The 15729-nt window shown below is 35.9% G+C and overlaps 3 protein-coding genes across 4 annotated transcripts; 1 reads left to right on the top strand and 2 right to left on the bottom strand.

The window, feature by feature from the left end:
• Positions 1-395: 395 nt before the first annotated feature.
• Positions 396-2227, bottom strand: LOC108197634 (auxin-responsive protein IAA14). The gene is made up of 5 exons (XM_017365304.2): positions 1879-2227; positions 1364-1596; positions 1117-1252; positions 721-782; positions 396-587 (listed from the first exon to the last, which is right to left on the bottom strand). The coding sequence occupies exons 1-5, from the start codon at positions 2088-2090 to the stop codon at positions 550-552; spliced, it is 681 nt and encodes a 226-aa protein (XP_017220793.1). The 5' UTR covers positions 2091-2227; the 3' UTR covers positions 396-549.
• Positions 2228-6734: 4507 nt separating this feature from the next.
• Positions 6735-8092, top strand: LOC108197580 (auxin-responsive protein IAA4). The gene is made up of 3 exons (XM_017365232.2): positions 6735-7151; positions 7244-7543; positions 7647-8092. The coding sequence occupies exons 1-3, from the start codon at positions 6961-6963 to the stop codon at positions 7720-7722; spliced, it is 567 nt and encodes a 188-aa protein (XP_017220721.1). The 5' UTR covers positions 6735-6960; the 3' UTR covers positions 7723-8092.
• A 2112-nt stretch (positions 8093-10204) lies between these two features.
• Positions 10205-14479, bottom strand: LOC108197221 (transcription factor UNE12). 2 transcript variants are annotated; one of them, XM_017364778.2, is made up of 7 exons: positions 14172-14479; positions 13986-14078; positions 13077-13196; positions 12900-12965; positions 11599-11664; positions 10930-11007; positions 10205-10820 (listed from the first exon to the last, which is right to left on the bottom strand). In XM_017364778.2, exons 1-7 carry the CDS (start codon positions 14355-14357, stop codon positions 10593-10595), a joined length of 837 nt encoding a protein of 278 aa, XP_017220267.1. In that variant the 5' UTR covers positions 14358-14479; the 3' UTR covers positions 10205-10592. The 2 variants fall into 2 exon arrangements, with proteins under 2 accessions (XP_017220267.1, XP_063939415.1); XM_064083345.1 differs by having other exon boundaries at positions 10435-10820; positions 13986-14470.
• Between the last annotated feature and the right edge of the window lie 1250 nt (positions 14480-15729).

Genomic DNA, 15729 nt, shown 5'->3' on the forward strand with positions numbered 1-15729 from the left:
TATTCACAACAACCACACCAATCCAAATACATCAAATCTATAGATTTTAGTGCTTAGCATGTGCTCATGAACACACACCAGACAAACTCTATATAAAAAAAAAAAATATTCGGTGATTAATCAGGCTAGCCTAGCCTCATTGTAATTCCCAGAACAATGAAACCAATCAATAGTCACATGGTCTTGCTCCCTTCCTCCATCACGTCTCCATTATGAATCAATGAATATTGTACTAGCAATTATCATAAAAATGAATAAACACATACTTTAATTGAAAAAATATAAGCGTAGAAGCCAACAGCTATGGCAAACAATTAAGACAGCCAAGAAACACCAGAACAAGTATACAAGCAAGCAAACCACTGGCTATTGAAATAGAGAAGGCAGACAATATATATGTAAGAAAGTTGGTTGCTTCTTCTTGTCCATTACACACGTCCCAAATTTTCACCTAAATGTCTATACATATGTCTATTTAATATTGCATCCAAAGCAAAATCATTCACAGATGAACTTGATATATAGCAGGCCGGTCAGTTTCTGCAAGCTTTAGCACCTGCTTTTGCATTTTTGCATGGCTCTTGGGGCTGTAAAATTGATATAAAATTAATTACTCCAGGCTTTTAGGCAAATATTACATTAAGTAAATAATTAGTACTCTGCTTATATTTCAAAGATGAATTATAAATACAAGTAGAATAATTTATATATAGTACATACCCAGTCCAATTGCTTCTGATCCTTTCATTATACGCAGACGCTTGCACGAATCAACGAACATCCTGCACACGTTTAATTAGCACCATAATTTCTTGAATGGAGTTATGCTATCTGCAAGTCTGCATAGCTAGCTATATATTGACCTATATTATTTCTTTCAAAATATATGAAACAATTATATAGCATCTATTTTATAACATCATCCATAACTAGATTCATACGAGAACCAATAACCCATTACAAATTGGTATACATTAGTTATTTCCTTGTGTTTACAAATAATTCAAATATTCATTATATAATCGACGATGTGGTACGTTATAACTAGTGTACTATATATTGGACTGTAAATTTAGGGTTTAAAGTGAGGCTAGATTATATGATGAAAAAACTTACTCCCATGGCACGTCACCGACAAGCATCCAATCACCGTCTTTATCTTCGTAGCTGGGCACATACTCAGAACTGTTTAGTACATCCATGAGCTTGCTCTCGTTCATAAAATCTATCAATCCTTCGGACCCATATTTACCTATATATAATCGAAGTAATTAATTAATACAAGGTTATTATTTGACTTTTTACACATAATTTAAAGTTAGCATAAAAAAGATAAAAGCCGCGGGTGGTTTATAGAGTTTACCCAGGGTAAAAGAGCTGAACATTTTAGCCAAGGCATCGGAGAGTTGTTGGTAACTAGTATACATCTTTAAGTCCACTTTGCGAAGATAAGGCGCTCCGTCCATCGAAACCTTGACAAAAGCAGCACCACCGCCCGGTAAAGCCTTCGTCGTCGTCTCCTCAGCGTTGCTCTTCTGTACTGCCATTACATTCTTCCTGTATGACCGCACTGGTGGCCACCCTACAACTTGTGCCCTGTAAATAAATCAATCAACCACTTCTTGCACTAACAATACATCATGCAGGGGTTACACGTGTTCTCCTAAATTATTATTTTTTACAATTTTTCATCGTTATAATTTTTACTAATTTATAAAGTGTCTCCATAAAATTTAAAAATATATAAGTGTTTTTCAAAAATTTGAATCCAAGATTCACCCCTGCATTCGTGTATACATTCGCTACAAGAAAAAGGGTCATTTCCTATACGGACTAAATTAGATATCAAAAAATAGATAAATAGATAGATTAACGTACTTGGCTGGTGGCTTGCTGAGAGAATGCTGAGGCAGGGTTTTGAGTTTATGATTGAGATCTATATTAGCTGCAGGATGGTCATTTTGATGAAGGTTGAGCTCGAGATTAACGGTTTCGGAGAAGCCTCTTTTTCCAGTTATCTTGGATGATTGATCAGCCTCTTCAACGCCGCCGGGCAAGCCAAGGCATAACTCGGTTTCTTTGAGGTTCATTATGCTTCTTGAAGCTGAAAGTGGACTCTTGTTGTTATTGATGTTAGCTAGCAATTTATGTTTATATATTGCTTCTTGCGTTTCGGAGAGATGAGAGGAGGGAGGAGGCAAAGCAATTATAGAAGAAATGGGGAGGGATGCATAATGTTTGATATAGTACACAATAATTAGAAAAAAATATTAGGTAAAATTAGTACACAATAATTAGTTAATGGCTGCATTTTTCATTCGAGTTCTGGCGTATATCGTTATGACACGTGAATTAATTGTTTTGTTAATCATGTTATGGGAGCAAGAGCTCATTAGGCGCTCGAAAAGTAATAATGAGTTCATTATCTGATTATCTGGTTTCGTTAAAATCTCGTAATTGATGAATTTTCTTGCACCAGACTGCTTCGGCATGTCAAATAAAGTCAGATAACGAGATTAATAAGTTAAGCCGGCCATTATGGTAACCGGAAATGAAAGAGCAGGTCCCGCAAATAAATAAATATAAGCAAAGAATCTTGATATCAACCATAATAATATTCTGTATGTAGGTTCAAGTTGAGACAATGGATCCTTTGTGGGGAGGGCACTCGCCCTTTGGAATGTCTACTGCTTACCAGTTTTTTTCCTTAGTTAATTGCTCACGCGGTTTTCCACTTATTATTACATCTTAAAAAACTGTCCTGCTTCATAAAATACAAATCAAGAGTTTTCTTTGATGATTAAAAAGAAAAGAAAGAGAAAGATTTAATTTCGTCGGGATGTTCAAATTTTGAGAGAAAGGAAAAGAAATTTAAAGATCTGGAGAGAAATCTCTTATATATTTATTCAATAGTTTTTTTTTCCTAACTTTCGAAAAGATTCGGAAAGAAAAGAAAATAACCAATTTTCTTTTTTTTTTCCCCCTTTCTTCAACGTGGGAGCACAGTGTTAAAAGTATATTTGGTTGGTTTTTTATGAAGTGTAGTTAACTCTATATTTCTATATGGTCTCCTAATCTTTATTTTATTTTATTAAGATTTTTTTTTTGTTACGTATCTATTTTTATTAATTGAGATTTATGTGAATACAAGATCGTCGTTGTAATAATGAGATTGGAATCAACACAAAGTCTGTCACCGAAAAGTAAAAGCTAGAAAATCCGTTATATTAATAACTATCTAGAGGTGGGAAATGATAAGGGTTATAATTTTATGGTCAGAGTAAGTGAATGGAATGGTGGCCTCACCTCATGAATATGTACATTGCATATTGAATGGTGCACAAGTGATGAGTAGGGATGGAGCTTTGTGCTGCGATATCAAAATGGATTATATGCAGTGGTCCTGTACAATTATACATGTAGCTTGGTTAATTGATGGCTGTATTATAGCAGATACGTTATATTATTATTATCAACTCGACATCTGAATGCTCACGGATTTATTGCACAAAAATACCTCAACATTCCCCTCGCCCTTTTCTCTGTGTTTTTTTCTTTTTGCGAGGTGTCTTTCTTTTTCCCCGGACAAACTTGATTCTGTTACTTTCTCCCGGTATCAGTAATAATTTTTCTGGTGTGTGCCCTGAAGGCCTGAACGCATGATAATAATAATTTTTTAATTAAGTAGGGATGTTTATTGACCTCACATTGCACAAAAATCTCTATCGATGAAAATTTTATACTTAAATAAAAAATAATTATTATTATGTGTCTATAAATACGGACACCAGCACACACACGAAAGACTCCACCGATAATATGCAAGACATATAACTTTCACTTAATTCATAAATCGTACAGCAGTCCTTATAAACTAACTCTCGGCGCAGAAAAAAAGTGCATCCATTATTCATCATCATATAAAAATCGTCGGTGCTAATTTTTAAATCACCTTTCTGTCTGGGTTTTATAAGGAAAATAAATGAATAAAATGTGTGATGGTCCTAAACGGCTGCACTAAGTTAAAGGAATATGTGCATGCATCACCCACTGCTATACCATTTATAGGATAAAGCTAAATTATGTAATTAGGTTGTGATTATAACTAATAAGCAGACATTATCATTTTATATTTGAGTATTCTAATGAAACATATTGATGATTATTCAGATGGTTGGGAAATGATTACCTATTTAGTTATTGTAGTACTGGTACCTGCAGAACATCTTCTGAGAAGTAAGCTCATACTAATGTTGAAATTACATATGCGCGTAATGATGATTTTGTAATTATAAACAGAATTAGTTATAATCACTACTGTTAATAATTCATTAAATTAATTAAAAAGGTGGGATTTTAGTTGACTTCAGAAAATGCATGGGCTGAAACATTTAGCAACGAAGCATGTGAAAACAGATCTTCATTGAATGAGTCTTGTAAAATTCACCTTTATAAGTTTAATAGACAAGGAACTGACACATAAATCCGAAACATATGCATTTTCCTAGAACTGGCAGATGGATCCCATGCCTAGTAGCTATCTAGCTTGTCAAGTGTATGCCTGTATCATATACAGCGATTTAGGATTCAAATTTGGGGATATCAAACAAATTTTGATAAAACACTTATATATTTCTAAATTTTACGAGAACACTTCTAAAATTTTGTAAACTTCTGAATGGCGAAAAAAAGTAAAGAAAAAATTAGGAGAAAAACGTGTCTCAAACCTCTTCTTGTCCTCCGACACGGAACGAGAGTGGTAATTCAAGAATCACATCGGAAGATTTTATTTAAAATACATCATGGATGACCTATGATGGACCTCAGCTGTTCCAAATTTTATGCATCAATATTCTAAACCCCGTTCTTTTTTAACTTAGGTACAGATGGATAGATACTTTGTTCGATTCATCTCCAATCTAGCTAATTTGGAGAGATGTGCGGCATTATACTAATTAGTAGTGTACTTTTAACAGGGAACACAAAATAGTACTCCCTCCGTCCCCCTGAATTGTATACATTGAGGGATGGGGACGCGGCACGGACTTTAATGCTCCTGTAAAGTGTAGTTGTGTAATTTATTTTTAAAATTTTCTTTTTCTGAATTAAAGTTTGAATGTTATATTTTTATTCAGAAAAAGAAAATCTCAAAAATAAATTATGGAACTATATTTTATAAGAGCATTGAAATGCGTGTCGAACAGTTGAAAAGAAACGTATACAATTAAATGGGACAGAGGGAGTAGTATCTTCTTTCTATAATCATCCGTTCACCGCACACAGTGACACAGATACTTCTCACATAATTTTTTTTTGAAAAAAAAAATTAATTCTAGTATTTATGTGAATATATATAGAAACAATATTTAAACATTTTATCAGTAGCAATATTATTAGTAAAAGAATAAAGCTGATCTGTACTGTTCGTCTGTTATCCATCAGCCAGTTGCCGTAGGGTTGTTCATGTTCTACAGGTTTTTTTGCGTTTGGACTCTAGTTAACAGCTCCTAAAACAGCATCATAATCACAAGACAAAATCTGCCGGAGCAAACAAAATTCTAACGTGCACACGGTGTGGATGGACCATGTTGTTGATAACACTTTTTCCAATACAACCCGTGAGTTATCCTATCGTATCCAGTACACAATTCTCCCGAACACTATCTTATCGTAACCAGTACACAATCCTCTCGAACACTAGACAATTGACACGTGATTTTAATGAATCAATTTAACTCACCGGAAAAGTTCAAATTCAGTGTCCTAATGATAGATGCAATCATGCAAGTCAACGTTTTGGTTTATAATCAGAAAATACAGTAATGAGCTCAGAATTAGAAATACATTCTTAACCTGAATTTATGCATGAACTTCTGGAGTATTATATTACAGCAGCAAGAAAGAATCACAATGAGAAGAATCACGGGCCAACAGAAATATTAATTAGGCGGCACTAGGTTCTTTGTTTTATCAAACAATAAACAGAAGAAACCGAATTCAGTGTAATAATACTCCCGCAATTTCCTCATCTAACCAAGTAAAGATAAGATGAATGATTTAGTTCCAAGTCAACATACATTTGAGCAGAATGATATGCAGATTGCATGTGATACAGACATAGATCCAAAGTTTTCGTTTATACCCATTCAAGAATTGCAACAATAAGAATAACAGTTAAACCTCTTTAAAGTAATAACGTTGGTGTTGGGGTGCCCAGCATCTCCCTAACTCGAACCGTGGTGCTGGCTACTACATTATAAAGGCTTAGTTGCGCCATCTCCAACAAGTAGCTGCTTTTGGTGTAGTGGTTAGCGCTAGGGTCCTAAAAGTTGGTATCATAGGTTCAACTGTAGTTAGTTTTCCATTCCCAGGTGTTAGTGAGGTTATTACTTAATCGAGGTTCAACTGTAGTTAGTTTATTAGCCCTGTACTCATCAGGATGTCGAAAAATGATAAGTTACTAACTAAAAGCTTAAGACAGAGCCATAAATTGAAGGGATCAAGTGATAAAATGGTTGTGAGTGTGTGTGGCCAATAGCTGACTTATGGATACAACACATGTAATGTAGCAATAATAAGCTCCAAGAATATACCAAACTCAAAACCAGCCAAATGCTAGACCCACATGGTCATCAACTGCCCATACCAGCACCCATGTGAGCCCCTTGATTTCACATGGGATGCTAACTAATTGAACCCCCTAATACAATCCCCTAAAACGCATCTTGACCCTCACTTACATTTAAGTCCTTGGCTATTCCATATGGGCTGATGCCCTTGTCCAACTCCTGTCCCCTTATTGTAGGATCACTTGCCTCAAAGCTGCTGCCTTTGCCACAGACAACTTAGCTTTCCTTTCTCTTCATTTCATTGCCTTGATTCCATTTCAAGTCTTTCAAGCATACATATATTTTTCACTAGCTAATCTCAAACATTTCATTCTTGTACACATAAGAGAAAATGGAAAGTGTTATCACACATGAAGGTCTGAACCTTAAGGAAACTGAACTAAGGTTGGGATTACCGGGGAGCGATAAGCCGGAGAAAGAAACCATCTACAGCTTGAGAAACAATAAGAGAGCTGTGCCTGATTCAGTTGAGGACAGGGAATCAGTTTCAGATGCCAAACATGAAACTGCACCACCTCCCAAGTAAGTAGTACTAGGCATGTCATATGTTTAGAAGAATGTACATTTTTTCGATTTTAATAAATTAGGAAACTAACAGGGGAATAAAATTACAGGGCACAGGTAGTTGGATGGCCACCTATCAGATCCTACAGGAAAAATTGCTTCCAACCAAAAAAGGCTGATTCAGAGACAGGGAATTATGTCAAAGTAAGCATGGATGGGGCACCATATCTTAGAAAGGTTGATTTGAAAGTTTATAAGTGCTACGCGGAGCTCCTCGAGGCTCTGGAGAACATGTTTAAACTCACTATTGGTGAGTACTCTGAGAGGGAAGGTTACAAAGGATCTGAATTTGCACCGACTTATGAAGATAAAGACGGTGACTGGATGCTGGTTGGTGATGTTCCCTGGGAGTAAGTTCCAAATCCCTCACTTTATGCATCAATCTACCTCAAATTGAGATTTCCATTCTTTGGTTCTGTTTATGCATTTGTCTGACTAGTGTACATAATGCAGCATGTTTATGTCATCTTGCAAAAGACTAAGGATAATGAAAGGATCAGAAGCTAAAGGCCTAGGACATGGTGTCTAAAACAACCTATAAAACACGGGAGAGTACAACAGAAATGTGAATCAGGGATTATCCTGTGTGGAGAGACAGCCTTCCAGCTTGGACTTTCGAAGATCTTAAATACGCTATCGTAGCTTGTATGTATTACTGGTTTTCCTGTCGGTTTCGACAGGGAAGTAATAGCAGAATCTGCAAGTGTTAGAACTTATAACTTCTCTAATGAGGTTATGACAGGTACACTGCTTGTGGTTCTGAAGATTTGTGATATTTGTTTGTAATGTGATCTGATCGGATCAGAAATGTGTACATGCATCTGCAGCAATTGTATAAATGAAACATACTCAAGTTCTGATCATGTATAAATATTTTTACTGCTGGTCATTCACTATGACATCTTTTTTGTTGATGCACAAGTGAAACTACAGTTTGTATTGCCTTTTAATGCTTTTGTATGAACTGGCTTTTAATGACAAGCTATAAGCATGAGTAATCAATCTAAGTGCCAAATCAGCTCAACAGAGAAAGGCTGTGGTTTAATTTTTAAGGATCTGAAGTGCCCCAGAAGAGTGCCAGACAGTTCTAAGAAAAGTATTTGATGCAGTTTGCAGCATAGAAGCTTAAAACCAGGCTAAAAAATATCAATAAATATACAAACAAATAATAATTGAATACATTTTGCAATTAACATCCACAATTTTGAGCCTAAATAACTACGGGGCGTTTGGTTCATGATTAATGGGAATCGAAACCCTAAATCCATGAGTTGGTATTTGGATTAGTATTTTGTGGTCTCGAATGAAAACCACTTAATAGGTAAATCGATCCATCCACACCTATTACGACACTCATTCTCATACTCTTCATTCACATACCCGTCATTTTCATTCACGATTCCAATTTTCATCTAGCATCCAAACGGCCCCTATATTTTTAAGGCACTGTAACCTATGTAATAAGATGGAATTTCCATGAGATTTGGTCTGCATGGAACATGCCACCTCCAGAATATAAGAAGATAGAAGCAGAAACCCTGCTAGGTTGTTCATATGGTTGTAACTACACCCAGACATACCCTATATGTGTGGTTATGGATATGGACATCCTTGAGTTGTGCAGCATATGTGTGTTTGAGGTCCAGGACAGGGCACCCAAACTCTCATTATTAGTAACATGTTAGCACTAGTTGGTCATGGTGGGCTTGAAGCTTCCAGGAACAGGGGTCTCAGCCACGAGAATCTTTTGGAGCAGCGCACAGGCTGTGGGCTTATATAATGATTTACGAGTGAAAAGCGCCGATAAAAATCGAGAATCGGAAGCCACACTTTTTAAAAGTGGAGTCAAAATTTGACCACTTTTTCGAGAATTTAGAACTCTAGCCAACTTTTTGAAAATCGGTGTAAACTTTGGTCACAACTTTGAAGTTTACTCTCTTAGTTGATCTGCTGATTTAGGATTAGCGGGAATTTTTAGTCAAATCAGATTGCAATCTTAAATCAATAAAAAAATTTTAAGGATTAATCGAGACATTTTCAATAAATCGAAGATCTTCAGAACACCTGCGAAAACTGTTAAATCATTTATCTGCGGATTAGTTTCTAACCAGGTGCGGATTTAGCTTCTGCTTTCACAAGCAATTTTCCGTTTGGACAACCTAGCATCCATTACAATTGGAGGCGAGTAATCTTAAGCACATAACAATATATGAAGTAAAAAGGAGACGAGATGAAAGGAAGATTTTAGGGTTAAAAAGAACATAACACTAACATGTAGCGTTTTACTACCTAGAGTTTTTTTTTTTTTTTTTTTTTTTTTAAAGGCCGGCGTTCTGCTAGGCTGTTAACAAAAATGTTGGGTTAACAAAATAGAACATTACACGAAGTAGCATTTTACTGAGATTAACAAAACACAACACTACACGATTTAGCGTTTTCTTCCAAAATTGAAAACACTAGATTAAATGATATTTGAAGACATTTTTCCCAACTCCCTCATTCAGGGCATTACTTGTCCGAGGCCTTTTCTCAAGATTTTAAGAGTCAGAGTCTCTTAAAACTAACTCTATTTACTATTTAGATCAAGTCTCTTGGAACTGTATTTAGACCGAGGCCCTCAAATTTTCAACTTTAAAGCTCACAAATTTTCTACTTAAAAGAACTCGCGAAGAGGGAGAGAGCTTAATTAAGTCAGAGAGCTCCTTGAGAAGCTCTGAATTGCGATACTTCTAGGAGGTGATCCTTACAGAAATAGATATGGGCCATGCCTCTCTGATAATTCAACATTGCTTAAAGCTAGAAAAGCACTACTTTCTAATTACACTCAACAAGCATAGCACCCTGGTTTGCCTTGTCCTACAAAAAAATTGTTTTTGCTTGAATTTACCAACTTATCAGACTTTAAGCATAAACTAGTTCTTGTTAGTTATAATAAATTTGCAACTAACTAACTAATTATAAGTTAAAACCTTGCTAGTACCACAACTGAAATTAAATTTAAACTACACAAATACAGGTCAAGCAAAAATCAATTATCTGCAACTACTTGCAATAGGCACATTTCTTAATCCATCTATGTCCTTACTAAACTAATTCATACTTTTTGTCAACATCCTACTGGCCACCATGGAATATACGATTTCCCACCACAAAAAGAAAGACTTTGCTTGCCAAATAATCTCCCTTTCACCACCTTGTGTAGGAAGACTTTAAGCAACACCAAAAAGACTAAAGGGAGGGAAAAGGTACAATGGTGGCATCTGACTTTGATTGCATTACGGGGGAGAACGACAGGTAATAGAAGATAATACTTAATTACAGGATAAGGTTTGATGTAAAGGAGAATAAGACATCACGCTGATCAGGAGTCGTCATAGGCACGTGCAGTTGGCGAGAGGTCTAAGATGGCGCTGGAGGTTCAGGCTTGACAAGGGAGACGTCTGACTGATTAGTAGGATATATAAGAGAAGCAAGTGAGATTGGCATAATACATAATGCTTTAGACTGGAGGAATTGCATGGCAGATCCAACATCTTCTTCCATTAGTTTAGCTACTTCTTGTTCCATGTCATCATCAGACCAGTTCTCCCAAACAGGACGATCACCTCCATTTTCAGTCATGCCCCCCTATAAAAATTTTAAAGCCATACTTAAAAAGAAACCTTACATATAAGAGATCTAGAACAAAGCTTCTGATACAAAATAATGGCCACAGGACGTATGAGTTAGATATTACCTCCACTGATTGCAATGGGACATCTGATACAAGCTGAGCCACAGCACTAGCTCCACCCAGCCTACTCATGCTCAGAACCTGTCGAAACCATAATTAAAATAGTCAACAGATTAATTTAAAAGATATATAACCACAAGCTGTCAAAACTATGCATCGTCATCTCTTGGTTCTGGAAACATTTCAATAGATATGGCCCCTTGATGTACCAACATAACAAAGAATAGTAGAATACAACTTAACATATGAGAGCTATATGAATCAATGTTCTTCACAAACACCCTCATGAGATATACCAATTTACTAAAAACATCTCTATCTAATTGCTAATGCTTTGCAGCACAGTGCCATTATTTGGTAATAACTTCAACTAACGTGAATCCCTGGAAACTAGAGTACAAGATCATACCAAGAAAATACAGTCATCTAATAAGTGCTTTCATGTAAAACATGCATTATTTTACAAATGTTCTATGTTAATGAAACTACTTTGAAGAAAATACGTAAACAACAATTCCTGGACATACTCAGGTTATGAAACTATCAAACTACTTTAAAGAAAATGCAAGTCTGAGTAAAACTTTGATGAAATCTTGACTACAATAATTCACATAGTGTACAAGCCTTTACTTAAAGCCTAAAAAACATTCAGGATAGTCCACAACTACATACCTTTACTTGAAGCCTCAAAAACTTCACATATTCCAGGATCTCATCAAGCATAGCAGCCTTGTCTGACTGATAACATATGGGATGTATCAGCACTACGAAAACTTATTTCTTGGTAGAAAAATTTATCACAAACAGGGGCATATATACACATATGTACTCGTGAATTAATCTGAACCCTAAAGTGTTCACATAGATGGAATAGAATAGGAGAGAATGTAATGAGAAATTATAGAGAAGTTTTATAGAGAAAGAAGAATGTACGAGGCAATAGCGAATTACCATGAATGAGTCTAAATTTTTATAATGAAGATTGTAGGGAAAATGATGAAGAAGTGGAATGGAGTATTCTTTCCAAAACATGTGGGTTAGATTTCTAGTTCAAATAGTTTGGAATGGAATGAGGGAAGGAATAAAAATTATAAATAACAATAATAAAATAAGAGTGCAAATTTCATTCCATCCTCCACCCCATTCCATTACATCCAAGTGAACACGGCAATTATGTGTATACAAAATAATACTGCACCATTTCCATTCAGAAAATCTTACCTTCTATATGTTTACATATTTAATGATAAACTTGCGAATATTAAGCCAGGAGTGAAATTTCTAAAAAAACAAAGCTAATAACAAATAGGATTCCATTGTGTAAAAAAGAGAGTCGATAACAATAACAAGGTAAATATGGCCATGTTGCACATATTGTGTACACTTTAGATACATAAATTAACACAAATTTCTTATATTTATTTATTTGTGGAGAATCCATATTTGTAACTATTCTTGATATTGATAACATATGTCTACTCCATTCATACATCTCTACGGTCAACATGTACATAACAGTGATGATGTCCTGTAATACTTAAACTATACGCAACATATAGAGGTATGAACTATGTGTATTACATTGAAGATTATGTGTACCTCAAAAGAGTTATCCATTCTCATGGCAATCATTTTTTGATTTAAAATAAATTCATATGAACATAATTTGAGTGATATGACAGTAGATGGTAGACACTAAACTTTATACACATCGGACAAGAATACATATACGGCGAATTGACCCATCTCTGACTTCCCATAACAGAAATAGAAGGCAAACAATGAGTCTTTGGCATATTATACGTGTAATTATATCTGTTTTATACAGATCTGGTAATAATTATCCTAAATGTTCACGTTTTGAGGGAAACAAAAGTGTAATGTCTTTTGCAAGCAAGTCATAAATAAAGCTAATTAAATGCAGGAATTAATGACACGGACTAATATAAGAATGATAACTATTAGATACAAACCTTGTTGCAGCTGGGAACGAGTGCCTGCAAGGCCCTCATCCGCTCCGCGATTCTTTCTCTACGCAGCTGCAAAAATATACATATTCATTCCAAGCATGATAGTTAATTTCTGTAATAAGGAATTAACAAGCAATGCCAAGTAATTAAAATTTCTTTGCTTATATTTACTCCAATTACCCTTTCAGCAATACTATGGGGATCTGTAGCTTGTCCTCGTCGAGCTCGTACCCTTGGACGCATATTAGGAGGGTGTGGAACAGTCACTGCAGTGCTCGTTGTTGTCTGGTTTTGAAAAGGCTGAGAAAAAACGTTATGCAAGTCATGGTTCGCCAACTTAGCTTTATAAGCAATGCAAATAACAATATCTCACAAGTTAATCATTGATTCTTCTATTTTATATTTTCCAGTATCTACTGATATATTCAATTTACTGAGCAATAGTAAGCATCAGCATTTCATTCAGTTCACAAACACAAAAAGCTCACCAGAGTCACCACAAAACCGGGTCTAGAACTATAATGCATGCACTTAAAATTTGCAAATTCTCATTGCTAATGACAACTTGACCTAATTTATACAAATAACTCATATTAACGGGAAAAAAAGTTGATCCCGCCAAAACATAATCGTGTGTTCCGCATCTGGCCATGTATAATCCTGGACAACCTGGATATGTCACAATGTGGCATACTTTGCACAATCGCCAACAAAGCGAATACCCCAAAAGTTCAAAACTTTAATCTCCAGTCTGCAAATTCCATTTTACCCTAATGAACCCGAATACACTCAGAAAAAGGTGTAGCACCCCTCAAACAACTGTGTCAAATCGAACAACCAACATGTATTACAAATTTTGACAGAAAAACAAAACCAGACAAAGAATCACCGAGAATGGCAGCTTATCAATCACAAAAACAAAATTAACTAATATGGAACCCCGTAAGGCCATAAATCATTGTACAAGTCTACCCATAAATTCATCAACCAAATATAATAACAATAACACTTCGCCAACAAGACAAATTCAATTTATTTATCCATAACCATAGTCAAAAATCACTTTAAAAAATGGGTATTTAACAAGACCTGGTGCATTTGAGGAGCAGCTTGACGCACAGAGTGAGGCTGTACATGATCAAACACTGGAAACATATTCCCCATGTTGATCGATCCTCTCTCCTGCACAACACACACACACACAAAAGCTTCAATTGCACACATGTAGTAAATGAGTGAAAAATCAACAAGGGACAAAAGGGGTTGTAAGCTTACGCGGTGGCTATTATCTAAGCTCAAACCCAAAGGGAAAAGCGGCTGCTGAGAAGCTCCGGCGGTGGAGAGATGAGATGGGGTCAGGGTGGAATCAGTGTTGGACAAGGCAGCATTGTAAGAGGGGATGGCGAGAATTTGGTCGAGGAAGTCATCGGAGTAACCGTCGGGCGGTGGGTTGTGCGCCATGTTTTCCGGCGAGAGAGGTGTCGGAAATAATGGCGACCGAGAGAGAGTAGAGAGTGAAATTATGGAAGGGGGAGTTACTTGAAGGAATGGGGATGGGGTAAAAGGGGGTGATGGGCTGAGTGGAAGTAAATTATTATCTTTTCTTGTCCTACGTCAGCGTTATTTTTATACGCGTTAATTTCATGGGTTAAGGCGTTAAGCGGCGTTTTGGTTACCGAAATGAATTATAACTTTCACTTTTCGTACCTATAAAACTGTCGATCAGGTTATTTAACTAGTAAAAATATGCAATTTAATCATTAGAGATAATAAAAATTTCACAGCCATTAAATTTCATTGATGGTAGACGGTCCTCCGTTAAATCTTTACACTTATGTTGTCACGTTAGTTTATTAACCCGCCCAACAATAAAACCACTCCTCACTCATTATATTTTCCTGATTCATTTCATTTAACCAACCTATCTACAACCTAAGTGATCTAAACAATAACAACGGCCTCTTGAAGAACGTCATCAACTCGACGACAAAAGTTTTGACGGAACGTGACGGCGGCTTGCAGTTCTAACTGGTGAACGAAATCGAAGTCTCGATGGTGAATGGTGCGGAGTCGGTGAAGATGTGAGGTGTAGGGGAGCAGCATGGGGAGAGACTTCAGGAGATTGTAGCTCCGGTGTGATAAAGCTATCATCGAGATTCGCGCGAGAGAGAGATGGGGGTTTGATAGAGACGAGCTGAGAAATAAGATTTATATGTTTATGTGTATATTACCGGTTATATTGCGAGTCGTGTGTGTGTGTAAAATAGGGAGAAGAATTAAATATCGAGTGATTAATTCGATTGATACAAGTATCAGTAATTGTTTTTCAATGACTTCTATACGAGTTTGATGAATTATTAACAAAAAAGTTTGAGGCTGAGGAGTTTCTGGATGTGGATATGAACTCTGATTTTGAGATGATAAATTGAAGAAGATGCAGGGGAGATTAAAAGATGCAAGGGAGATAAGAGAAAAGAAGGATTTATAGCTTTTCAAAGAAATGGACATGGAAGAGGGTTGAGGAAAAAAGATGGAAGAGAAGAAATGAATAAGGAAAAGTTAGAAATGGATTATGGGTGCTACACAGGTTGCTAATTTGCCATTTAAGCAAGCCAACTCAGTTTTCCTTCCAAGAGTTAAATCAATAACGGTTAGTGACTTAATTGAAAGTTTTTATTAGTGCACATGAGTTAAATGACGAAAACGCCATTTAAAATTTATTATTCCATTCATCCCGTCTTCGTGTTTGAACTAGATGTTATAAAAAACTAAAAAATTCTATATAAAAAAATAAAATTGAGTAACACGACAACAAGATAAAAGCAATATCTTA

The sequence above is a fragment of the Daucus carota genome, chromosome 8 (assembly GCF_001625215.2).
Source record: "Daucus carota subsp. sativus chromosome 8, DH1 v3.0, whole genome shotgun sequence".
NCBI classification, from domain to species: Eukaryota; Viridiplantae; Streptophyta; class Magnoliopsida; order Apiales; family Apiaceae; genus Daucus; species Daucus carota.